The 24226-nt window shown below is 37.7% G+C and overlaps 4 protein-coding genes across 7 annotated transcripts; 2 read left to right on the top strand and 2 right to left on the bottom strand.

Moving 5' to 3' along the window:
- The first annotated feature begins 443 nt into the window (after positions 1-443).
- On the top strand, positions 444-6369 carry LOC131306810 (uncharacterized membrane protein At1g16860-like). Of its 4 annotated transcripts, none has more exons than XM_058333237.1 (6): positions 476-650; positions 1120-1209; positions 1826-2856; positions 3977-4132; positions 5111-5322; positions 5885-6369. In XM_058333237.1, exons 3-6 carry the CDS (start codon positions 1975-1977, stop codon positions 6075-6077), a joined length of 1443 nt encoding a protein of 480 aa, XP_058189220.1. In that variant the 5' UTR covers positions 476-650; positions 1120-1209; positions 1826-1974; the 3' UTR covers positions 6078-6369. The 4 variants fall into 4 exon arrangements, with proteins under 4 accessions (XP_058189226.1, XP_058189220.1, XP_058189223.1 ...); XM_058333240.1 differs by having other exon boundaries at positions 635-844; XM_058333243.1 differs by lacking the exon at positions 1120-1209 and having other exon boundaries at positions 444-650.
- Positions 6370-11710: 5341 nt separating this feature from the next.
- LOC131306804 (uncharacterized) lies at positions 11711-15606 on the top strand. The gene is made up of 3 exons (XM_058333232.1): positions 11711-12056; positions 13422-13622; positions 15390-15606. Exons 1-3 carry the CDS (start codon positions 11946-11948, stop codon positions 15423-15425), a joined length of 348 nt encoding a protein of 115 aa, XP_058189215.1. The 5' UTR covers positions 11711-11945; the 3' UTR covers positions 15426-15606.
- A 1036-nt stretch (positions 15607-16642) lies between these two features.
- LOC131328814 (rust resistance kinase Lr10-like) lies at positions 16643-19914 on the bottom strand. Its single transcript, XM_058361736.1, has 3 exons — positions 19815-19914; positions 18325-18354; positions 16643-18081 (listed from the first exon to the last, which is right to left on the bottom strand). The coding sequence occupies exons 1-3, from the start codon at positions 19912-19914 to the stop codon at positions 16952-16954; spliced, it is 1260 nt and encodes a 419-aa protein (XP_058217719.1). The 3' UTR covers positions 16643-16951.
- A 317-nt stretch (positions 19915-20231) lies between these two features.
- LOC131328808 (uncharacterized) lies at positions 20232-21394 on the bottom strand. The gene is made up of 2 exons (XM_058361724.1): positions 21366-21394; positions 20232-21120 (listed from the first exon to the last, which is right to left on the bottom strand). Exons 1-2 carry the CDS (start codon positions 21392-21394, stop codon positions 20232-20234), a joined length of 918 nt encoding a protein of 305 aa, XP_058217707.1.
- Between the last annotated feature and the right edge of the window lie 2832 nt (positions 21395-24226).

Below are 24226 nucleotides of genomic sequence, written 5' to 3'. Positions count from 1 at the left end.
AAGGAAAATTAAAAAATTTTCCCTCCTATTGTTTGGTTGTAGAGAAAGAGAGAAGAAAATAAAAATTTTGAGTGTAGTGAATAATAAATTTTCTCTTCTATTTTCCTCTCATTTTTCTTTCCTTTCTTTTTTTTTTTTCCTGAGTTCCAAACAGAACCTAAATTCTAGAGAGTCATTTACTAGTTCATAAATAATTTCCGTACAACCATTGTAAGAAACAACTTTCCACGGGGTCAACCGACCGAACCCATCTATCACAAGGTGCCTCTGCGACTGGCGGCGGCGGTGAAGGAATGACAGAGGTTGAGAGGATAGAGAAAAAAGAGAGTGTGGAGAAAAAAAACAAAGGAACAAAAAATGGTAAAACAACGAGTGGGTACTGAGAAAAAACAATGAGTGCAAATAGAACTTCCTCGAGCAAGGAGGAAGGTGGGTGGTGTGTTTTCTGTTTCCACATTTCTACTGTATATACAATGTGTACTCCTAGTATCATGTCCACTATTTTTCTGGGTTAACTTAAAATTTCAGTTCTACCAAACAAAACGTAATGTCGTCTTACCAACAAAACAACCCCATTTCAACTCTCTCTGTCTCTCTCTGATTCACCGTGTCTGTGCATCTCCAGATTCCAGCACCAAGCTCTCTTTCAGGTGCTCTTCTTATTCTGTTCTTCTCGAGTTTCAACTCAGTGCACGGCTTATGATCTGAAAATGTGGGTTTTGTTTGTTTCCTCATTTGGCACATGGGTTCTGATTTCCTTGGGATTCTAATGTTGAACATGGAAACTAACCATTTAAATTTGGTTTCCATATCTCTCTTTCCCCATGCCAAATGTCTGAAATTTGTAAGTTACCCTTTATTACAATGTCCATTCTGGGGGCTTTAGATCTGTCAGATTTCACTTCCCATTGTGAATGGTGAACTGGGTACGTGGGGGTTTCTTGCTTAGGGTAGCATTTTCCGTGGTTTGGATCTTGAAAGTTGAATGTGAATACCGAGTTTAGATTTTTTTTTTTTTCCAGATTTTGATTGGTCAATCGGGGTTTATTTTGATTGCATTGTGCTTTTGAATGTTATATCTGCTTGCAACTTTGTCGTTTACCAATACAAATTCTGCAGATTGTGGCTTTAAAAGGGACTCCACAGCCTTCCATGGTCTTCAGATTGGAGTTTTAGCTGCTTCTTTTTCAGATCTATGTTAGTTTTACAGTAAGACTTCTGCCAATCATGGCATGTTCTCTCTTTCTCCTTGTATCAGTAAATATATATCCTGATTTAGGGAAATCTGGTTAGCTAATGCCATGGTTGGTCAACACACACACAAAACCCCAAGGGGTTGGCCTATTGGTCAAGGTATGGGACTTAGAGGCTTAGGGGTTTGCTCCTCCTAAGGTCTATCATTCGAAACCTATCAGGTGCTACCAACTCCTTTGGGGCCAATTCATACGGAGCATTTGCTCTGGTTTCAAGTGGGCCCCCTGCTAGTAGACAATGGGTTTATGATCCCCAGGATTAGTCAAAGTGCGTGTAAGCTGGCTCGGACACTTGGTTATGAAAAACACACCCACACACATTCCCCCACGAAAAAACATGTACAAGTATTGTTTGTTGCTGTAGATGGAGTTGTTGAAATTCTCAACATTGGGTCATGACCCAAGTCCTCTATTTTTCATCTCATGACTGATTGAAGCTTCTGACAGTACCTATTGCAGTGATATTTGTTCTTCAATCATGGAATTTATCCATTGATATACATAGTTTTGGATGGAGTTTTTTCTTTTGTTCTTAAATCCCTAAAACACTTATTTCTTCCACTATTGACTAGGTATGATGATATTATGTTACTGGATGCAGTAAGTTGAGTGTTCTTCAGACTTGGTTCTTAACTTCATATACTTGGAATTGTGTGCCCGATTGCCACTGTGCTGCACTAGTTGTTGTCTGGCTTCTATTGTGATCAAACAAATTGATTTGATGGGGTCCCGATCCCGATCTCATCAGTTGAGCAATGGCCTTTACGTATCAGGCCGGCCTGAGCAACAAAAAGAAAAGTCTCCCACAATGAGCTCAGTAGCCATGCCTTACACGGGTGGTGATATCAAAAAGTCTGGAGAACTCGGAAAAATGTTTGATATTCCTACAGATGGCTCCAAGTCAAGGAAGTCTGGACCTATAAACAATGCCCCTTCAAGGACTGCATCCTTTGGTGGTGTTGGTTCACTCTCTGGCCAATTGACGCCCAATGCTGCAAACCGTAGTTCCGTTTCTTCCACTGGGGGTGGTGGTTCCGCTTCACTAAAGAAGACTAATTCTGGGCCTCTTAATAAACATGGAGAGTCGATGAAGAAGTCATCTGGTCCTCAAGTAGGAGGAACTGCATCTGTTTCCCGCCAAAATTCTGGCCCAATAGCCCCACTTCTGCCCACCACTGGCCTCATCACTTCAGGACCCATTTCTTCGGGCCCACTGAACTCATCTGGGGCTCCTCGTAAAGTTTCTGGTTCATTGGATTCCACAGGCTCGCTCAAGTTACACAGTGCAGCTATTGTTCACAATCCGGCTGTTACTAACCTTAGTCAAGAGGAAGAATACTCCTTCCACCGGAGTTTCCCTAAGCCAATCCTTTGGGCAATGGGTTTGCTGTTTGTCATGGGGTTTATCGCTGGAGGTTTTATTCTTGGGGCAGTTCACAATCCTATTCTTCTTGTTGTGGTTTTTGTTCTTTTTGTTGCTGTTGCTGCAGTGTTCACTTGGAATACTTGTTGGGGAAGAAAATCTATTACTGGTTTCATTGCCCGTTATCCGGACACTGAGCTAAGGACTGCAAGGGATGGCCAATTTGTAAAGGTTTCTGGGGTATGGAACAACTTAAATAATGCATGAATAATGTTTTAATTCTCTTTGCCTCTTTGCATGGGCTACCAGGAGATTGCTCTGACTCGCATGATTATGCGCATTTTTGCATGTTCTTTACTTATTAGTTGTTTTACAGATTCCCTACTAATTTCTTGCTGGCTAAAAATTGATAATCTTCCATTGGTCGGTTTCAGGGCTGTGACCGATCTTTTTTGTTCCTCTCTTTTGTTTTTGGTTAAAGTAATTTGGGAATTTCGAAGGAAGTTGTTGGACAAGGAACTGATCTCAGAAGAGATTTTAGTAGAAACAACTGCTTGAGAAGTGGAATCGGGGAATTTCTTCTAGTTTTGGAGGTGTAGCCATGTTTTGCTGGAAACTTGTATTACAAGAGTGATAGCCTATGTAACTGTTGCAGCATGTCAAGAGTCATAAATTAAAACTCTCTGTAATATATATGCCCTGCTGCGGATTCCTTTTTCTTGTCAACTACATGTTTTATATAAATGCAGAACATAGCTTCATGCTAGGAAATTTTCTTTCAAAAGAGAGCATGAAATCTATAGGTGAAAATCCTCCTGTTTGAGAGAGGAAGGAGGGTTATGATGTGAAATTTGCTACATGGTAGAATAGGGAGGAGGCAAGTAAAAAGACAGGAACTTGGGCAAAAAATTTACTCTGGTGGACCTGCCATGTTGACAAGTGGGAAGGTTATTAACTAGGATAATGAAGTGTCTAGCTATTATGTTGAAACTTGAAAGTCTTGTATGGTAAATTACAAGTCCTCGGGGTTGATGTGCCTGTGATCTCATCTTTGATATATTTAAGATAAAATCAAGATGCAATGAACCAGTCTTTCATTCTCTTTGCCGGTGTCAATTATGATCAAGAAGAAAATTTTGTCAAGGGTTTTCATTTTTCGCCAACATTTCTTTTACGTTCCTATTATGTATTGAGCTGTTGCTGGTCTTAAAATTATAGCCAAATTTTGTTTTTGGGAGATGATGTTATTATGATATTTGTTCTGGTAACTGTTGTTGCAATGTTCTTAGCAATTTATCCTCTTGTTTCTGTGCTTATTGAATATGTGTATTTTGACCAAGGTGATTATAATTTCTTGAAGGTGGTTACTTGTGGAAATGTTCCTCTGGAGTCATCATTCCAGAAGGTTCCTAGATGTGTTTACACATCCACAAGTTTATATGAGTATCGGGGGTGTGATTCCAAAGCTGCCAACCCTACCCATCGCCGCTTCACATGGGGTCTCCGAGCAGTTGAGGTGAGAAAGATAGTTTGTCCTCGTACTTAAGCTGGATGGCTGTCTGTGTTTACATGTTGTAACAGCTAGTTTCTGACGTTTATAAGATCGTCTTGATTTCTTATGTTTTCAGCCTCAATTCACCTTATGATGATGAATTCCAATGGACAAGCTTTTAGGTAGCATCTGGGTAGCAGGAGGACCCCTTAATTTTATTAGTATTTGTTCTTGACATCCCTGCATCATAAATGTGTTTGTCTGGGCACCTGCTTTCTTAGTGGGTTTTGTGTAGGTTGTCAATTCTTTCTTCGTATGATAAGCATTTCTCGAAATTCCTTTTGTATGACTATTGCTGGGAAAACAAATAGCCAGTAGGGATTTTGGTTGCACAAGCTCATTTGTGTTTATTATATTTTGTTGATAAATTAGTATGTCATCCGTGATGCTGTTTTATTTCAAATGGAAGGAGTCAATATAAGCTCTACTGGTTTTGAGTGGAACAATGTGAGGAGGCAATTAACGGGTTGCATAACTCACATGAAAATCTTGAATTTTCGTACTAAATATTAATTACTGTCCGGAGCTTCTTATTTCCAGCAGAGTGAATTCAACAGGCTACCTCTATTCTTCGAATCAACTCAAATTTGTTGGGTTGGACATGTCTGGACCCCAGCAATTCAGTTGTAACAAATTTAACCTTATCTCACTCGAGATGTGAATTCTTCATTGTAGATTATGCTCTCGAATCCTCATGCACAATTTTTAAGCTCATCATAGAGTTTATACCTGAATGGACACATGGTTTATGTTTGGGCTCCAAGCAACCATGAGTACCGAACACTTCTTTTCAATCACTCGTACGCCTCTACAGGATGCACCTTTACAATTTGTTTCTTACTTGGATCTGGACTATGTTGAAGAATCATTCTTCTTATGAAAATTTGCTTTGCATATTTCACAACCATGCATGATCCAACTATTTTCTTTGTGTAATTGCAGAAGCATGTGACCGATTTCTACATTTCTGACTTCCAGTCTGGGTTAAGGGCATTGGTTAAGGCTGGGCATGGTGCTAAGGTTACTCCATATGTTGATTATTCTGTTGTTGTTGACATCAATCAGTCAAACAGGGATATGTCCCCGGAATTCGTCAGATGGCTGGGAGAGAGGAAGCTTTCAAGTGACGACCGGATAATGCGATTGAAAGAAGGGTAAAACTTCGACCTCTTTATGCACCTCTCAGTTTCCTTGTGCCCCAGACATTATCGTTTATGTCAAGAAGTGAAAGCACAAAATTGTTTAGCCGTAGGAAAAAAAGAAAAAAGAGAAGAAAGAAATGGTATGTTGCCTTGGTTGGTCGATAAGGGAATTTTCTAGTTAGTAAAAGACTTTACGAAGTTGAGTTTTTCTAAACATCTACCTTGTCGTCTTTTGTTTCTATCTTAGATCGTTGATGTGATGACCTATAGCTAAATATTAACTTTAGCTATAGATATTACACTAGTTTATGGACGTTTTTTAGAAGGAAAAGCTATTAACACAAAAATTGAGTCTAAATTGGGCTACTGTAGAAATTCTTTGAGCATATTCTTTCTGTTACGTGGAATAGAAGTAGTTGCAACCCAGAAGTACTTGATAAATGCTTGCTAGGAGATGTTGGTTATTGGCTATGCATCTGTGGATTTGATATGATACTTTCCGGTTTTGCTTCCAAAGCCCAGCTGGCTACCTTACTCTTCCTGCTTTTGCGTTTTGGTGACGAATGACAAATAGGTACATCAAAGAAGGCAGCGCTGTGAGTGTAATGGGAGTTGTCCAGCGTAACGATAATGTCCTTATGATTGTTCCTCCACCAGAGCCAATACCCACAGGATGCCAGTGGGGTAAATGTATTCTTCCCGCCACCCTCGAGGGCCTTGTATTGAGATGTGAGGACAGTTCGAAGATCGATGTTATACCAGTGTAACTGTATCGGCATGCGTAAAACTCCAGTTCATGTTCTTGCTGATTGGAGATCAAATTTGTTTGTTAGTTTTGATATGGTTGTGTTGGTGGTGTCCTTTTCAGTTTTAACCGGTTGTATAGCTTCATGTGATTATTTTCCTTTTATTGGCTCCAAAGCTTTTGTAATGGGACTTGTGTGTTTACAGTAGAAGAGATGGGAACTTGGTAATAAGTGAAGGTTTGTGGATTGGGATTTATGTCAGAAATGTTTGAATTAATTTTTGAGTAATTTAGGGTTGTTGAATTTGTTCTTATGAGATGGGGCAACAGAAGAATGTCATTCTTAAGTGTTTTTATTGTTTTGAGAGGAATGCAGTTTGTCAACCAGTTTTTTTTTTGTGTCCAGTCCGGTCGAGTTTTGGACCTTTGTGGGCCTCTCTCGGGTCCACAACGACGACTGGAATTTGTTCTTTTTGTAGTGCTCTTCGAGTATGCAGTCCATGTTTAAAATTAGATTGATTGCACCTTGGTAGGTGCATGAACAAGACACATTTGTACGAGAAGTTGAAACTTAAATTGCCCAATTTTTTCCTTGTACAAATCTTTCTCGTTCATCTACCTATCGATGTTTGATGGAGCTTATTTCTTACGTGGACGACATAATCAATGAGTTCTACAAAATAAACTATTGTGATCATTGTAACGGGCCTGAGAGGACCCCGCGAAGGTCTAATACCAGACTGAAAAGAAAAAAACCTAGACATGAGACTGGTCCTTGTCAATCAGTGAATCAGACTACACTTTAAATTTGCAAATGAGTGTGTGCTGTTGAAGTGAACAACTGCCGGTAGTAAACAAGGGAAACCTGGAGGATTAAAAATACAAAATATCATTGAAGCAATTGCAAGACCAACTAAATATTATTGAAAGCATTTCTTACAATTATCAGTCATCACTCTTTACAAAGTAGTCTATCTTGCTCCTCGGGTCATAGGTTTTTGGTTCAGTTTGTAAGCCCGCAGAGGCGGCTCCATGTGTGTCCTTCCATGGTCAACTGACCATCCAATTTTTTTTTTTTCCACTTAGAATACATGTAAATTTTTTGAACTAGCCTTACTTTGAACACCCAATCTAATTGTCAATGAATACCCAACCCAATTGTTTGAACACTCAATCCAAATGTTAATGAACATCCACCCCAAAAATAGCCCACAAATTAATCCACTTGAAATTGAAAGCATTTTGTGCAATCGAATGGGAGATCAATGGATAAATGATTGCTTAATTACTTATATAAAGAGTGATGTATTCGATACCGTTGATAACGAGGATATCATGCAACGATTTCAAACTATGAAAACTCGTCGAAGACAATTCTAATAGCTTATATACTTTGCTATTTTTGGGTTGCATTTTAGATATTATGTATAGTTTCACCTAAGGGCGTCTGCACTCCACAAAGTGCGGACGTCCCCTTTTTCGACTGGATTTCGATGATCTGAGCCACTCAATGTGATCAGAATGTGATTTTAAGGGTACCTGCGAAAAATCAACAAAAAAAAGACCGAGAAGAGCTTCATCCGAGAAGTTTTTATTGAACGGTTAAAAAAAAATTGCTCTAATGGAGCCCTTCCCGGCCTTTTTCTTTTTGCTGATTTCTCGCAAATACCCTTAAAATCACGTTCTGAACACATTGAACGACTCGGATCATGAAATTCAATCGAAAAATGCGAAGTCCTTACTTTAGCTAAGTAAGGACTCCCTTATAAGAAGGAGACTGCTTATGTATAACTTTTTGTTTATATATAGTTGTGGTTTCTCACGATAGTATAGTGCAATTTCTGAATACCCTTAGAAGAATTCCTGGAGCCGCCACTATTGTAAGGTGTTGGTAGTAGTGGCGGGCCCAGAAAATCAACACACTGGGGGCATGATTTTTTTGTAATCTTGAGGAAAAAATTCATAAACAAACATAAGATGCAAGCCCAAATATTTAGTAGTGAATAAAAGTTTATAATCTATATGTTTGCATACAGTTTCTAAAATGAATATACGTTTTCCATGTTTTATCTTGAACAAAAGCTATTTTAACCCAAAAGAATTTGGCTAAGTGTGTATGAGAAAGTAATTGAATGGGGGTGGAGGCACGTGACCCCACGTGCCCCATATTGGGTCCGCCTCTCAACTTGGTAGGTCGGTGTCATTTGGCTTCTTGGTTTGTTTGTAGGTGTGGGTTGTGAGGTTAGTTTTTGGCATTTCGTTTTGGATTTTTGAGTGTTCTCTTTTAGGTTTATATCTTCGTAATACTTTATAAAAATTAATAAAATTCTTTTTGCTGAGGAAAAAAAAAATAGTATATCTATTTCTGAAGTAATGAAACAGAAAGCAGATGTCCCTATTTATAGTTGAAGATTAAGGGGACGATTGCGTCATCCGACCAATCCGGTTGAGCTGTGTCATCAGACCAGTATAATGTAAGCCAATTTCATTATCCAACCAATAAAATTTAACAAAAAAATACTCGCATAACGGTTGTGCAACCAACCAAACACAACCAATCTCTAACTGTTAAACTTTTTCCTGGAAGAGTTTTTTTTTTTTTAAATCTAAACTGTCCAAACACATCTGAACTGTCAGAATTTGTTACACAATACACACAATCGTTGTGTGTAGTATCTTCGTGTAGTTAATTTTTTTTTTTTTTACTGGTGAAGTTATTCGCTTCACAACATATTAACCTAAATTGAACATGGAAAGAGTTTTTGTTCTTAACATGGTAAATAGCAAAACTTAAACTCCTACAGAACTTCACCCAGACCTCATACCACGTGCCTATGCTTTTAATAAGTTTTTCTAACTAATTAAAAAAGAAATACTCACTCCGTCCCTAATAAATGTCTGGTTCTCAAATCTAGACTTTTAAAAACATGCAGTTTTTTTTGTTAAAAAATTCAAACTTTTGTTTTTCTTTTTTATTTTTACATTTTGAAAGAACTCATTAATAGATTTGTGGAAAAAGTTTAAATGTTTTAGCGAAACAAATGCATCTTTTTCAAAGGTCTAGGTTTGCGGTCTGGACATTTTTTTAGGGACGGAGGGAGTAGTAATTTAGACACAAGTCGGATAAAAAATAAAAAAATAAAATTTAGACAACAGGTGTATTACTCCCTCTGTCCCTTCTTAAATGTCCCGCTTCGTAACTCTAACTTATTAAGAAATTTGTTCAGTTCTTAGTGTAGTTTTGTTTTTGTTTTGTTTTCTAATCATTATCATATTTCTTCAATTATTACTTTCTCATCTCTCTCTATCCTCTCTAATCATTACCACTCTCTTCAATCATTACCATATTTCTCTCTCCACCCACTATCAAAACTAAAATAAACTAAACTCTCAACCAAACAAAGCTACATCATTATACCTTTCACATTAACTTTTACCTCCATTTTCCCTATTTACCTTCTATGGAGACATCATCATTACACTTTTAGGGTTTGTTTGATAACCTAAATTCAGCACTTAAAACTGAATCAATTAAGTAATAAGTGATTCAGTAGGTTTGATAACAACATTATATATTGCTTAACAAATTAAATGCTACTTAAAATGTAGGCTAAAAAGTTGAAAAAAATTAAATAGCTTTGAGCTACTTAATTCTAAATATTGAGTACTTACTTCTTCTTGTGTACTTACATTTAATCACTATACCACCACCACAACCACTCTCATCACCACCACCACTCTTACAACTACTCCACCACCACCACCATCACTCCACCACCACCATTACACTACTATCGCCGGCACTCCAACACCGCCATCGCCGCCACTCCATCATCACCACCACAATCACCATTCCACCATTATTATAAGTACATTGTGACCATTAGTAAATTAAGTGAGAATCGAAACTAAAATTAATTTATTATTTTTTTAATTCAGTACTTAATATGTTTACCAAACAGCTTTTCAGCTTAAAAAATTTAGCATTCAGCTTTCAATACTTAATTTTTCAGCATTCAGTTTCAGTTTTATCAAACAGGTCCTTACTCACTAACTTTTCAAAATAGAATCTATTTTTAGGGGCAAAATGAAAAATGTACCAACTTTTACCAACTTTACAAAATTGACAATTATTAAGGGACAGCCCAAAATGGAATACTAGATTTTAAAAATGGGACGTAGGGAGTACTAGTAATATCAATCTTGGAAAATCAGAATATTGTTGGAAAATGCATGGGTAACACTCCACTTAAGGTACAAAATACAACACAATAGGAAGTTTATGAAACTTCACTAATCTGAGACAAATAGTAATAAACAATTTCGAATCTCCGTAATACTTCACATCTTATAACCGAGACTCAAGTTTTACAGGTGTCGTTAGAACAGATTCGTATGGAGCTAAAAGACAATAAGGAAAGGGGCTAAAAGACAATAAGCAAAGGGAAAGAGTCGATGGAGGGGAAATCATATTGATTATTAGCTCTCTTGAGCTACTTGTGGAAAAAATGAAGAAGTATGAGAATATATAACTTTTGAATTTTTCATATGTTCATTTAGCATCTCAAACTTTTTAATTAGAATTTCTTCACCGTCAAAAGACGTCTTGCAAAAAGCACAAAATTTTACAGGAATCTTGTTGTTTATTAATTTCCCGAACAATTAAACTATTAGTATATTTTAAACTTCCATCACAAATATTTTTGATTAAATGAACATGTGAAGAAAAATACAATTCTTTTTTTCTATTACATCATCTCATTTATTAGACACAATTTCATTGCACTAATTTGCTCGGCTATTACAAATTAGGACCTAAATGACATAATTCGCGTGCGTGCGTGTGAAATGAGAGCATGAGCGTGAACACGAATTTTGAAAGCGAAAGCACATCACATTTTGGTTAAATTATGTGACTAAGGCCCCGTTCCGGAAACCTTCTTAAAAAATAAGTACTTATTTTGCAACTTCTCATTCAAAAATAAGAAGGGTCATTCCACAAAACCCAAATGAAAAGTTCATTTCACATTTTCAAACTCAAAAATCATCTAAATGAAAAAAAAAAATCAATTTTTTTGCATCGTATTAAAGATCTCAATGAGATCTATCAAACAAGATCCATAGTGATAGGAAAATTATTTGCGTAAACACATGATTTTTGAGCTTGAAGTTGCCTTATACAAAAAATAAGACTGTTGCTATGATAATGGGTGCCGGCGGAGGAAAATCGTACCGGCGGCCGCGCCGGACCGTCTCCGGCCACCGGATGGCCGATCCCAGCCGTCCAAAAATTCTTAAAAAAAAAACCGAGGGGGCTACCGCGGGAATCAATGGCATCCGAGGTGTATAGGGTGCTTGATCCGAGCACCCCTTTTCCGTGTATATGTGATGATCATATATACACGGAAAAGGGGTGCTCGGATCAAGCACCCTACACACTTCAGATGCCTTTGATTTCCGTAGTGGCCCCCTCGGTTTTTTTTTTAGAATTTTTGGACGGCTCGGATCGACCGTCCGGTGGCTGGAGATGGCCCGGCGCGGCTGCTGATACGATTTCCCTCTCCGGCGCCCATTGATTCCTATATAAATTCTGAAAAATAAGCATCTCCTTCTTATTTCTTATTTTTTGGAACAAGCCTTCTTATTCAACAAAAAATAAGTTATTATTTGGATCGTGGAACACAGCCTAAGGGAACCAAGCTACTACGGGATTTTGGGCGTATAGACAAAACAGGTCTGGAGGAACGGTTAACTGTTATCTACAAACTTCCCTAATCTGAAACCACCCATTTGCCGAGCCAAACTCCCATTTGCTTGGTGAGCTTTGAACTACACACAGAGAATCCTCAAAGAAATTGTCAAGAAACAGAAGTTGAAGAAAGTAGCAAAAATGCCCACTTTGAATCTCTTTACAAATGTTCCAGTGGATGCTGTGGTTACGTCTGACATCCTCAAGGATGCCACTAAAGCTGTCGCCAAGATCATTGGCAAACCCGAGTCTGTTAAGTTTCCGTTTTCCCTACCTCCTGCCATATAATACGTTTTATCACTTGAATGACCGTCACCTGTTTGATAATATTACTCTAAAAGATTGCTGCTTCTTTTTCTTTTTGTGTGTGTCCCCTTACTAGGTTTTCTTAGGGAAAAATGACGGTTCATGATATGTTTTGATAATTAATACCCGCCAAGGATATTTTCAGCATTAACAAATATTTCCGGCATGTTATTGGCGGGCAGTAATTATCAAAACACGTCATTTTCCCTTTTCTTAGTGTATTGTTTGCCTATTAAATGGGAAAGTTCTCTGTGTGGAAGTATTTGTTGCCGCAACATGAATATCTCTTGCTTTTAGTAGTGAAAACCCACAGAAGCCCTCGCTTGTGCTTGTGCTTGCAGGTTCACTGTAATGTCAGTCAACTGTTTGATAATATTACTCTGAAAGATTGCTTCTTCTATTCCTTTTTCCCTTGATGGGTTTTGTTAGTGTATTGTTTTCCTGTTAAATTGGAAGATTGTTCGTTCGAAAATATATGATACTGTCCTGAATATCTCTTGCTTTCAGTAACGTTGGCTACTCTAACCTTCCCGACCACAATTTTTTCCTCTTTTCAAAGTGGAAAACCCATTGAAGCCCTCACTTTTTCGTTAGTAAAACACTATCTTTCCCTCTGAAATTCAGCTATTTGGTTGGGTTTCCTCCAAACCATGTACAATGTCGAACCGAAACCTGGCATAATTTGTATGCTTTACGTAACCACCTCGTATTGGTTACGTCGTTCATCTTCCAATTGATGTTGAATGATAAAGCTGTTTGGTATACTTGTATGGTAATACCTTCGGTGTTGGGTTATGTTTTTGGCATGCCCAACCACATCTGTGCCGTTGTGTGCTATTGGTGCTCCCGTGACAACTGCGCTGAATCTTTCATTTCTTGCTGACCTTGCAAAAGATGAAGCATTAGGGTTTTAAGTTTGTATTTGATCACATGTTGCAGACGAGATGTATTGTATGAAAGGGAAAAAAACTCCTTGTAGAAGTGATACTTATACAACTTTTTTCCTTTGTGTTAAGCCTAGAGATTACCGTTCTAAGAATTAAGATAGACTATGCTCCATTTGTCTGCAGGCGTTCATTCATGCGGTTTGTATGTTTAAATATTTGTATTAACCTGTCTCAAATGCGTACTTGAAAGTAAAAACTAAAAAGGCATGACAAATTCTAGTGAAATAGGTTTTAGTTTTTGGGCATTTCCTTATGACAAATTAAAGTATGCTTTTCAGTTTGGTAATAACTTCTGCCATTCCCGAGCCTTTATTGTTGATGTATACTAATAGCCTTGTCTTTCTTTCTCGACTTCATTCTTCAGTACGTGATGATAGTGCTGAATGCAGCAGTGCCTGTTGCATTTGCTGGTACAGAAGAGCCAGCTGCATATGGAGAATTGATCTCCATTGGGGGCTTGGGACCAAGTGTTAATGGACAATTGAGTTCAACAATTGCAGATATTCTTCAAACTAAACTTTCCATAGATAGTTCACGGTTCTATATCAAATTTTATGATGTTCAGGTAACTATTTCACTTGTTCCTTTCTGATTTGTGGTTGCCCACCATTTTTCACAATCCAATATATGCTTCGTTTATGTATATATTGTACAAGTGACATTGTAAAAGTCTTCGTAGAACAACATCTTTTGATAGTTGTGGTTTTCTTCACACCAGAATGAAGCAAATAAAACTTTCTTTTCAGTGGTTCCAAAAGTTTGGTCTACATAATCTTATTAGAAAATGGACCTTTACTTGATCACTAGTCCCATTGTTAGCTTCAGCTTTGTAGTTTAACAAAGCTTCTTGATTTTATTGTTCTTTCATTTTTCATTGGTTATGTGATTTATTTTAATCAGAGAAACAAATACTGGAGCACTTAATATGTAAGTTTTCTGTGATTGTAATTGGGTGTTGGCTTGTGACATTAAGAGAATAAGTGGCTTTTTGTGACACCATTCTCAGTATCTTGAATCTTGCTTGAACCTCTCCGCGACCTGATCTGGACGCATACACAAACGCACTACGTATAGATCTGCTGAAGAATCTAAGATAAATAGCCAAATGTAGGCCACTAATGATATACCTATTATGTATCATTAATGTTGCAATAGTTTCATAAACTAAGGTTAGATTTTGTTCGGCTGGATGATTTCATTGGACGGGTTTAGATGCTTATATTCACAAATACCCAGTAGGGGGTTGGGTGTCGGAAGGCACAAAGGTGAGAATAGAACAGAGGCGGCCTGGATTCATGTAGTGTACTATAGTATTTGAAGTAATTTGCTTCGTCTATTCAGCTTTTGAAATTAGAGAATTTCACTGTGGCCTCTCATAATACTATGAAGCATATATACAAGTACAAATATGAAAACCGATCTGATAGATATGGTATACCATTGAAAAAGTAGGGTCAGCCCTACGTGTACGACTCGGGTAGGGCTATAACCAATTTGTTTTTATATTTTAGAGGAATGAATTATAGCTAGGTAGTACCATTGAAAAAGTAGGGTCAGCCCTACGCGCATGACTCGGGTAGGGCTATAACCAATTTGTTTTTATATTTTAGAGGAATGAATTATAGCTAGGTAGTTCCATTGAAAAAGTAGGGTCAGCCCTACGTGTACGACTCGGGCAGGGTTATGACCAATTTGTTTTTATATTTTAGAGGAATGAATTATAGCTAGGTAGTAATTTCACTTAAGAAATGAAGACAATAGTTTAATTACTTTGAATGCTAAGAAATTCACCATAAGAGCCATATTTTAGTATCATAATTAAGTTGCAAACTAGAGTTTATTGTCATACCCCAAAAAATCTATAGGCCAAAATCTTAATTCGACAAGCATGCTAAGTGGGAAAAAAAAAGGTGTAATCAAGTTGTTTTCATTTTGTATAAAGTAGAATATTATTTCTGGATGGAGGTACGCCTTTTGCGCATACAACCTAGCATTGTTTACTTGAATCTGAATTTGACCTTATTTTTGTGCTGTCTGACTTCTTCTTCTTCTTTTTTTAATTCAAGCATCACCTCCTAGAGGTAGAGCAATTCTATTATCCAACAATCTTGTTACTAGCTTCCATGTAGGTACATAATGCAATTCGTCCTCTCCCGAATTCATTACATATTTTTTTTGGCTAGTGCAGAAAGGCAAAAAAAAAAACCTACTAGCATGGCATTGCAATATGAGAAATTTCTTCTAACTTCTTCTGTCTCACTGAATGTTATTGAAGTTCACAAAATGGTATTATTGTGTTCTTTACTGACTGAATTATCTTTCTTTGGTCCAGCGCTCGTTCTTCGGATTTAATGGCTCAACATTTTGAGCAGCATTTGGTCCAAATAAATAGATGATGGAAGCTGAAGTTAGTACTCATTTGCCTAATGGCTTCTAAACCATGTTCAAAATACATGACTTCTAAAGCCTTGGTCATGTGTAATCTTACTTTGGAGAGAACAAAGCTCCATGGATTGCCTGTTTAATTAATGGAGAAATCTTCTTCGATATGTTAGTGGTTTCTGTTATGTTATACAATTGCCATAGCCATACGTAATTTGGCTTTCCTTCTCACCTTGTTTTGAAATCTGAATCAATGTGGCTCTCGTTACTTCTCATGCTGCTATTAGGAACCACATGTATAAAGGATCAAATGCATTCCTTCCAAATGAATCTGTTTCAAAGTAATCGTTCAGTATGAGTATTCAATGATTCTAGCTGAAAATAGTGACCATCTCCCTGACGGTGTCTCAAGTGGATTTTGCGGTATGTCAGAGGTACTACTGGTATGGCTTTGTGTTTGGGGGCTCAGATGCAGGTTTGTGGATTCAAATTTAGTGGCTGACATTGATGGATGGAATCTGGGACGGAGGACTTGTAGTACCTCTCTAGATCTGGCAAACAAGGTGTGTGTTTATTTTGGGAAGTGCAGCAATCAGTTGGGTCTCGCGGCCACGAAAAATAGTGTCTATCTCCACGACAGAAGCAGAGCGTGTTGCAGCCACGAAGGCGTGCATGAAAATGATATGGTTGAGGAGCTTCATGAAAGAGTTGGGTAAGAAGCAAGACAATTGTCAATTGTTCAGTGACAAGGGCGAAGAACGCAGCCTTTCATTCGAGGACCAAGCATAGCAGCATAAATCATTTTATTGAGCTCACAGTTCAAGAATGTTTGGTTTCCGTTGGAGCAAATTCACATAAAGGATAGTATTGCAGACATATTTACGAATGTGCTTACTATGGATGCTCTTCAAAGAAAAGGTTGTTACTATGGAAAAGTTGAAGGCTTGTTCAGCTTCTGTTGGTCTTCAAGCCTAGCAGACAGGAGGAAGTCTCACATCGGCACATCAGATGCAGGTATCAGCGAGAAGGTGTAGCAGATATCCTTAACCTCCCCAATTCCGTCAAAACCTCAATTCTGCAAGCTAGTATTCTTAGTGTTCTTGTTCTTGAAGTGTGAATGGTTTAGAATTTGACTGGGTAGAAACAAAAGAAACAGAAAAAAGTCTAGGGTCTGATGGCTTGAGAAATTTTGACTCTATCAAGTTTCCAAAATTTTGCATATTTCTAGCCAAAACCAACGGTATAAACATCAGATTAATCAGTCTAAGAGACAAATCTCGGCCCCAATACAAACAATGATATACGTACAATTTTGAAGAGCTTAACATAGACATGTCAGTGTTCCCTTGTTTGATTCAAAACCAAGGTACAAGGTCTGCTAAGCAATCGCCTATGAGTGCTAATCCATGAAGAAAAGCGCCTTTCATGAAGCTGATAGTCTTGTCTTCCAAAACCATCAAATCCAAAATCATATGGAATCGACATTAGGCCTAGATGTTTGGGCTTGAGAATTTAGCGTCCACTTATATCGCGAGTGAGAGAATCCATACAAGCACCTGATAGATTGGACAAACTTTTGTTCATTCCATTATTCTCAGCCTGCATAGCTTGTGAATACAGAAAAGGCTTTGGAGGCGTGTGAAGCAATTCTATATCTCCTTCAAGCATCTCGACAACTTTGTTCATGGAAGGACGGTCACTAGGCCTCACTTGTATACACCATAAGCCTACTAACATAATCTTCTTTACCATCTCACTCTCCTCCTCGGTTGTCTCTCCAATTTGTATGTTTTTTCCTTCCGCAAATTGGTCATAAACCCATGAAGGGAAGAAAATTTGGCTTGAGTCAACCGATGAATTCCAATTTCTTCTCCTGCCTGCCATTTCCATCAACAACATCCCAAAACTATAAATGTCAGCTTTATAGGAAACACCTCCAATGTTCTTGTAGAACAACTCTGGAGCCATGTAGCCCAAGGTTCCTCTTGCTGCAGTCACTGTCACAATGCTATCATCTGTCGGATACAATTTTGCAAGTCCAAAATCGGAAACTTTTGGAGTCAAATTCTCATCAAGAAGAATGTTATGAGGCTTTATATCAAAATGCAAGATCTGCATGTCACAACCCTGATGCAAATATTCAACGCCACGAGCCACCCCAAGAGAAATCTCATAGATTTGCCTACAACTTAACGACAATTTTTGTTCTGAAGAAAAAATGTACTTCTCAAGAGACCCATTAGGCATGAAGTCATACACAAGAGCACGCTTAGATCTCTCGGCGCAATACCCAATTAGCTGAACAACATTGATGTGATGAATCCTTCCAATGGTAGCTACTTCATTGATGAACTCTTGCCCATTAGCTTTCGGCTTGCTTAGGATTTTAATCGCTACAAGAGGGCCACTTCGAAGCTTCCCTTTGTATACTGAACCATAGCCTCCTTCGCCCAACTTGTCCCTAAAACCATTGGTCATCCTCTTGATATCCAAGTAGGAGTACCTAATAGGGACAAAGTGATTCTGACTTTGTAAGAAACCTTCTATGTTATCAAATGTGGATAAATGTCTTCTCCTGAACTTATTGATTAAAAATCCAAACACACATGGTGCCAATAGAAGCCTTGCTCCAAGGATCGCTCCTATGTAATGCAATCAAAGAAAATGAAGCAATAAGATTAGAAAAACTATGTTGTCCATGTACTATTTAATTTGCTTGTGAAATGTGACGTGTGTGTGTGTGTCACAATTCATTTGGCCTTTCGTGTACTCTATCCTGCGGTTTGTGTTCTATGTCAAATCTATATTCAATACTGTATATTACAACATGTTGTTTTACATTGTTTCATTAAATATAGGATCTTCCAGCAAAGATAAGCTCTTACCTATAATGTCGAACAGAAGCAATCGATTAGCTGTGAAAAGAAAGAGAGAAAAATATGAGACATGTGATGAACGAGTTGCGGAAAAAGTAAGGGCATTTTACCTTTAGGTCCAGAAAATAGAAAATAATTTTTCAGGTCTCCTTTAATTAACAAAACACTAAAACTCAATGAAAGTACCTAAAACCCTAAATACTGAAAGTGCCTAACCCCTAGGGCACCCCATGAAAGTGTTTAAACTCTAGAGTACCCTATAAAAATGCCTAAACCCATAGGGTACCCTATAAAAGTGCTTAAACCGCTAAAAACCCTATAATTGGAAAGTGCACCCTAAAACCCCTATGAAATTGCCTAAACCTAAAATCTAGGGCTCTATTAAAGCGCATAAACCTAAACCCTAAAATCTTAAGGTACCCTAAAACCCTAGAGTGACACTTCCATTAATGGTAAATGTATTTTTGTAAAAGTGGATCTAGTGGTAATTAAGTATTCCATCTCTCTTTAATGGGAATTAAGTGTCATTTTTTTTGTACTTAGAGGTAAAAAAACTGAAGAATTAATAGGTGATCATAGAACAATGCATCTAAGCTAGAAGAAATTAAGGTTCAACAAGTCTAGCAAATCACTTGCTCATCAGGAAAGTGCAGACATCGTGGGAAGAAGCAATGAGAAATGCAACTGGATATAAAACCACTATGAATATCTAATGTTGGAACCAATATTGGTATATATATATGATCGACAACGAGACCAACCCGGCCGGCCGGCCAAGAAGTTTTCTTTCTCTCAACATATATTGGTAGGACTTTTAAAAAAATACGGGTGAATCGCTTTCAGTAGCATATATCATGCAACAGATCGACGAAAAAAACATTCGGGAAGGGATTGATGTATGTGAAAATCAGACACTGGAACTTGCAAGATGAACTTGCTATATATTCGGTCTACATGCAATATGCATGCAACTTCTGCTTTAATTTTCGCAAAAATCACAAACAGCTGTCGAAAACAAATACTTACAGTTTTACGGTAAAAAAAACAAAAAACCACAAAATTCAACGGAGAAGGAATACTTACAATAAATTTGTATCCACAAGAAACCTGCATTTTTCGTATGGAAAAGAATTATGTAAGCCAAAGAAAATCATAATTACTCTACCAATACTTATTAGATTTTTTTCCATTTTTTTGGCGGGTACGTACGTAAGTCTCTTTAAACCAACTAATTAAGAAAATCGGTACTATAATGGATTGTTTGATAACCTAAATTCAGCAATTAAAACTGAATTAATTAAGTAATAAATGATTCAGTAGGTTTGATAACCATATTTTACATTACTTAACAAATTAAGTACTACTCGTACTCAAACTGTACGGTAAAAAGTTGAAAAAATTTACTCCGTAGTAGTTTTGAACTACTTAATTCTTGTTAAATTTGTGTGTACTTGCATTCAACAACCATACCGCTACCACCACCACCACTACTACCATACCGCCGCCGCCGCCGCCGCCGCTATTGCACAACCACCACTCACCCCCACCACCACCACTACCACCACTGCATGCCGCCTCCGCCGCCGCCACCACCAACATCACTCACTGCCACCATTACACCACCAGCACTCCACTGCCACCACCCCACCATTACACCACCACTGCCACCACTCTAACGCCGCCGCCACCACCATGCTCACTCCATCACCACCAACCCACCACCACCACAATCATTACTCCATCATTGTGACTACTTGTAAATTATGAGAGAATCGGAACTAAAATTAATTCATTATTTTTTAATTCAGCGCTTAATATATTTATCAAGCAGCTTTTCATCTTAAAAAATTCAGCTTTCAATACTTAATTTTTCAACTTTCAGTTTCAGTTTTATCAAACAGCTCCAAAGTAAGGGATCACTCACTTAAAAAGGGAGGCTCGAACTTGCAATCACCGCAATTATAGGAGGAATCCTCTGAATGATAGTTTTTGTAATAACTTTCTTTGCATATTTTGCAGTTTTGCGAAGAGTACCACGTATACGAAGCTTCAAACCCATAAGCCAATTCCCTATTCAAATCCAACCACGACAAAATCAGCAACCCTTGATCACTGATCAACCGTGACGAAGAACCCCATGCCACCTGATCCAGAAGGCACGAATCGGGAAAATCCCAAAGCGTAACGTCTCCCGCCACAACATACGAATAATACCCACTTCCCGACTCGTCTCCGGTTACACAATAACCAGTCCTGTTTATGTAAGCAGGAGAATGGATTGGGTTTCCACATCTGAGGAACACGACGCTGATCACCGTACCCGGCAAGAAACTGTAAGGACCAGCCCCGTGGAAGAAATCGAGAGGGGTTAAAGAGGAGAGAGGGAAAGATGAGCAAATATCGTTGGTCTGGATTCCTATGTCCACGAGACGGATTGAGGAGTTGGTGTAATTGATTGATTGCACGTAGTATTTTCCCAATGAAAGGTTAAGGACTGTGCGATTGTTTTCGTCGCAGGAAAGGATGAAATCATCGTGGTAAGCGGCGTGGGATGGGTCGCCTTGTAGTTGGAAAGGGAAGGTGATGTTGTGGATGTCTCCACATGAATTGTTGAATTGCTGGTTTTGATTTCCGTAGCTGCTGGTTACTGTAAGGAGGAGGAGGAGGAGGAGGAGGAGGAGGGGTGGGATGACCGCACGTGCAAGGTTTCTGATAATCATAGAGAGAGAGAGGAAGAACAAGAAGAAGAATACTGCAAGTTCAATATCACTGAATACTGGCTTATTTGATAATTCAAATTCAACACTTAAAACTAAATGAATTAAATAATAAGCAATTAAATAAGATTTTTTTAGTTAGTATAATTAAATAAGTTTGATAACTATATTTTTATATTGTTTAAAAGATTAAGTGCCTCTTAAATATAATCTAAAAAGTTGATAAAAAATTATCTTGAGCTATTTAATTCTAAGTGATCGAATTCATGAGTACTTTCATTCAACCATTTTCTCCTCCATCATTACCCTTCACAACGCCACCAATGTCATTGCCTCACATTCACCACCACCATCTCCACCATTTTACCTACATTTTCACCACTCCACCACCACCGATGGCTAGTTGCCACTACCACGTACTACTGCTACTATAAGCACCACAACCACTACCACCACTAGCACCACCACCATCACTCACCACCAAAGTCGCCTCCGCCACTGGCATTACCATCACCACTCCACCACTACCACAAACACTTTGTTGCTGCCACAACCACTACCAACACCACCAGCACGCACCAATATCACCACCGCGCCACCATATCACCCCTACCTCCACCCTCACCATACCACCACCGCTAATATTCTACCACCAATACACCACCACAACTACAAGGACCACAGCCACTCCATCATCACCGTCACTTCATCACCACCACCACTCCACCACCCCTGCACCACCACCACCACTCCACCACCATAACCATAACCACCACCTTCGCACCACCACCACCGCGCCACTACTGCACCACCACCACTATCACAACCACTCTACCACGACCATCACTTCACCACCACCACCACCTCTCCTCAACAATCAACACTACTCCACAGCAATCACCACTCCACTACTGCCACAAATACATGGTGGACTATTAGTAAAATTAAAAGAGAATCACTCTAATTTATAAATATATATATACACACACACATAGAAGAAAGTTCTAAAACACTCTCAAAAATTTTGTCGAAATTTAAAAAAAAAAAAAATCAAAATCACCTTTGCCCGAGTCCCGTTTTCTATAAACATACATAATTTATCAAACTGAAATCGAGATTAAAGAGAGCCAAACAAACATTCAGAGAGAGAGAGAGAGAGAGAGAGAGAGAGAGAGAGATTCAAAATAGAAAAACACCGTGACTACTAGTTCTGCTTCCTATGCATGATCAAAATATTTTAGGTTTGAATCTCATGAGAAGAATAAAAACATATTTGATCAGAAGTTGTAGCAAAAAATTATTGTAGACAAAAAGAAATTAATTAATTTAGCTTTTTAATTTGCTTTCGTCTTTATATTGTTTTGTGGATAATTTTTTTTTTAAAAAGTCGATTGAAATTTCTCTCTTCAGCATAACGACTAAATATATTGATTAAAATAAAAATCACTAGCAACAAAAAATAATAAATTTACAGAAAGATAATTCAGTCAGGTCAAACTTTATTCTTCAATATCTTTATTGATGGTGCACTGATCCACTACGCAAGGGACTGCCATAACTGCTTTGGGAAAATATAGCTACATCGGATTCTGTGTTGTAATCCAAATTGATTATCGCTAAGTTTATATCCATTTCAAAATCCAAATTGATTATCATAAGTTTATATCCATCTCAAAATCAATTGGTAATGAATGAAGAAATCACAAAAGTTATTAAGTGGTCACTCATTCCACTCTCAGGTAATGTGATAATACATTTTCTTAACATCCCCCCTCACGTGCAAGCTCGTTTGAAGTCTGTGTCACGCGTAACTTCTTTTTGGTTCTATCATCGATCGTGCAACCTTTTTGCTACTCTGTCATCGTGGGGATGTGAATTTTATAAAATGTGGGGTAGAACAAGCCCGCTCTGATAGCATATAAAAACTTTAAATCAATCTCAAAACTAATTGACAATTAATAAAGAGATCTTAAATGTTATTAAGCTAGTGATCACCCATTCTACTCATAAACAATATGAGACTACTACATTTCCTAAACATACATTAACAGTGTGAATGATTGATATCTCCTTACAGTAATGCTACTCATACAACAATCCAAACATAACAACTTACACAATCTCTCACATATGTGTGGGCCCCACATGTATATGAGAGATTGTGTTTGAATTGTTGTGTGAGTATCATTTTTGATCTCCTTATCATTAAAAAAGAGGAATATAGTTCGTTTTATGTGCGAGATCTTTGACAAGATATTAAAAACAGCATTTTTTTTTTAACGGCAAAAAAATTTATTGATCTTTGAAGATTTACAAAGACTAAAAGGATTAAGTAGAATGATAACAAGTGTCTATCTAAGATCCAACTCTTGATCACCAGGTTGATTACACATCAATAGTGTTGTAATCAAATCACTTAAACAAAGTGACATTGAAATCGGACGCGGGGGCTCTGCTGCCCACCATCGGCAACAGCCCCTACCCACACTCACACACGGCACCGTTTTATCGAAGGAAAAAACAACAACTCTTCCGCTTGCAATTCTATGGAGCAGAAACGTGATTATGAGAGCCTTAGAGTTAAAATTTAATTATGTCTCTTTAGAATAATATGATCAGAATAATAAGATCTTCAAGTCAATTCAAACGGATTGAAAATTGGAACACTTAATTTTTTAATCATATTTTTTAATATATAAACGGTCTAAAAAATTAAGTGTGCCACTTTTTAATTCGTTTGAACAAGTACGAATATCTTATTATTCTAATTTTAACTTTTGTCTATAGGACTCTCATAATCACGTTTCTAATCTACAGGATCCTAAATAAAGAGCAGATACTTAATTATGAGAGTCCTAGAGACAAAAATTAATTATGATACTTTAGAATAATATGATTAGAATAATAAGATATTCGTACTTGTTCAAATGAATTAAAAAGTGGCACACTTAATTTTTTAGACCGTTTATATATTAAAAAATACGATTAAAAAATTAAGTGCTCCAATTTTCAATCTATTTGAATTGACGTGAAGATCTTATTATTCTGATCATATTATTCTAAAGAGACATAATTAAATTTTAACTCTAGGGCTCTCATAATCACGTTTCTGCTCCATAGGATTGCAAGCGGAAGAGATTGCTTTTTTTTCATTTGATAAAACAGTGCCATGTGTGAGTGTGGGTAGGGGCTGC

This window comes from Rhododendron vialii, chromosome 1a, assembly GCF_030253575.1.
Source record: "Rhododendron vialii isolate Sample 1 chromosome 1a, ASM3025357v1".
Classification (NCBI taxonomy): domain Eukaryota; kingdom Viridiplantae; phylum Streptophyta; class Magnoliopsida; order Ericales; family Ericaceae; genus Rhododendron; species Rhododendron vialii.
Note: the sequence above shows the minus strand (reverse complement) of the source record. Positions and strands in the feature narration are given on the sequence as shown.

Excerpts from the sequence above, each read along its gene's own strand:
- LOC131306810 (XM_058333243.1), top strand. The coding sequence starts at position 1,975 with ATGGGGTCCCGATCCCGATCTCATCAGTTGAGCAATGGCCTTTACGTA. Across the intron at positions 2,857-3,976 it reads AATTTGTAAAGGTTTCTGGG|GTGGTTACTTGTGGAAATGT; the intron begins GTATGGAACAAC and ends AATTTCTTGAAG. Across the intron at positions 4,133-5,110 it reads GGGGTCTCCGAGCAGTTGAG|AAGCATGTGACCGATTTCTA; the intron begins GTGAGAAAGATA and ends GTGTAATTGCAG.
- LOC131306804 (XM_058333232.1), top strand. The coding sequence starts at position 11,946 with ATGCCCACTTTGAATCTCTTTACAAATGTTCCAGTGGATGCTGTGGTT. Across the intron at positions 12,057-13,421 it reads TCATTGGCAAACCCGAGTCT|TACGTGATGATAGTGCTGAA; the intron begins GTTAAGTTTCCG and ends TTCATTCTTCAG. Across the intron at positions 13,623-15,389 it reads TCAAATTTTATGATGTTCAG|CGCTCGTTCTTCGGATTTAA; the intron begins GTAACTATTTCA and ends TCTTTGGTCCAG.
- LOC131328814 (XM_058361736.1), bottom strand. The coding sequence starts at position 19,914 with ATGTTGGTGGTGGCGGCGGCGGAGGCGGCATGCAGTGGTGGTAGTGGT. Across the intron at positions 18,355-19,814 it reads CGGCGGCGGCGGCGGCGGCG|CTAATCGATTGCTTCTGTTC; the intron begins GTATGGTAGTAG and ends TTCTTTTCACAG. Across the intron at positions 18,082-18,324 it reads GCTTCTGTTCGACATTATAG|GAGCGATCCTTGGAGCAAGG; the intron begins GTAAGAGCTTAT and ends TGCATTACATAG.
- LOC131328808 (XM_058361724.1), bottom strand. The coding sequence starts at position 21,394 with ATGGTGGAGATGGTGGTGGTGAATGTGAG. Across the intron at positions 21,121-21,365 it reads ATGGTGGTGGTGAATGTGAG|TGTTGAATTTGAATTATCAA; the intron begins GCAATGACATTG and ends TTTAGTTTTAAG.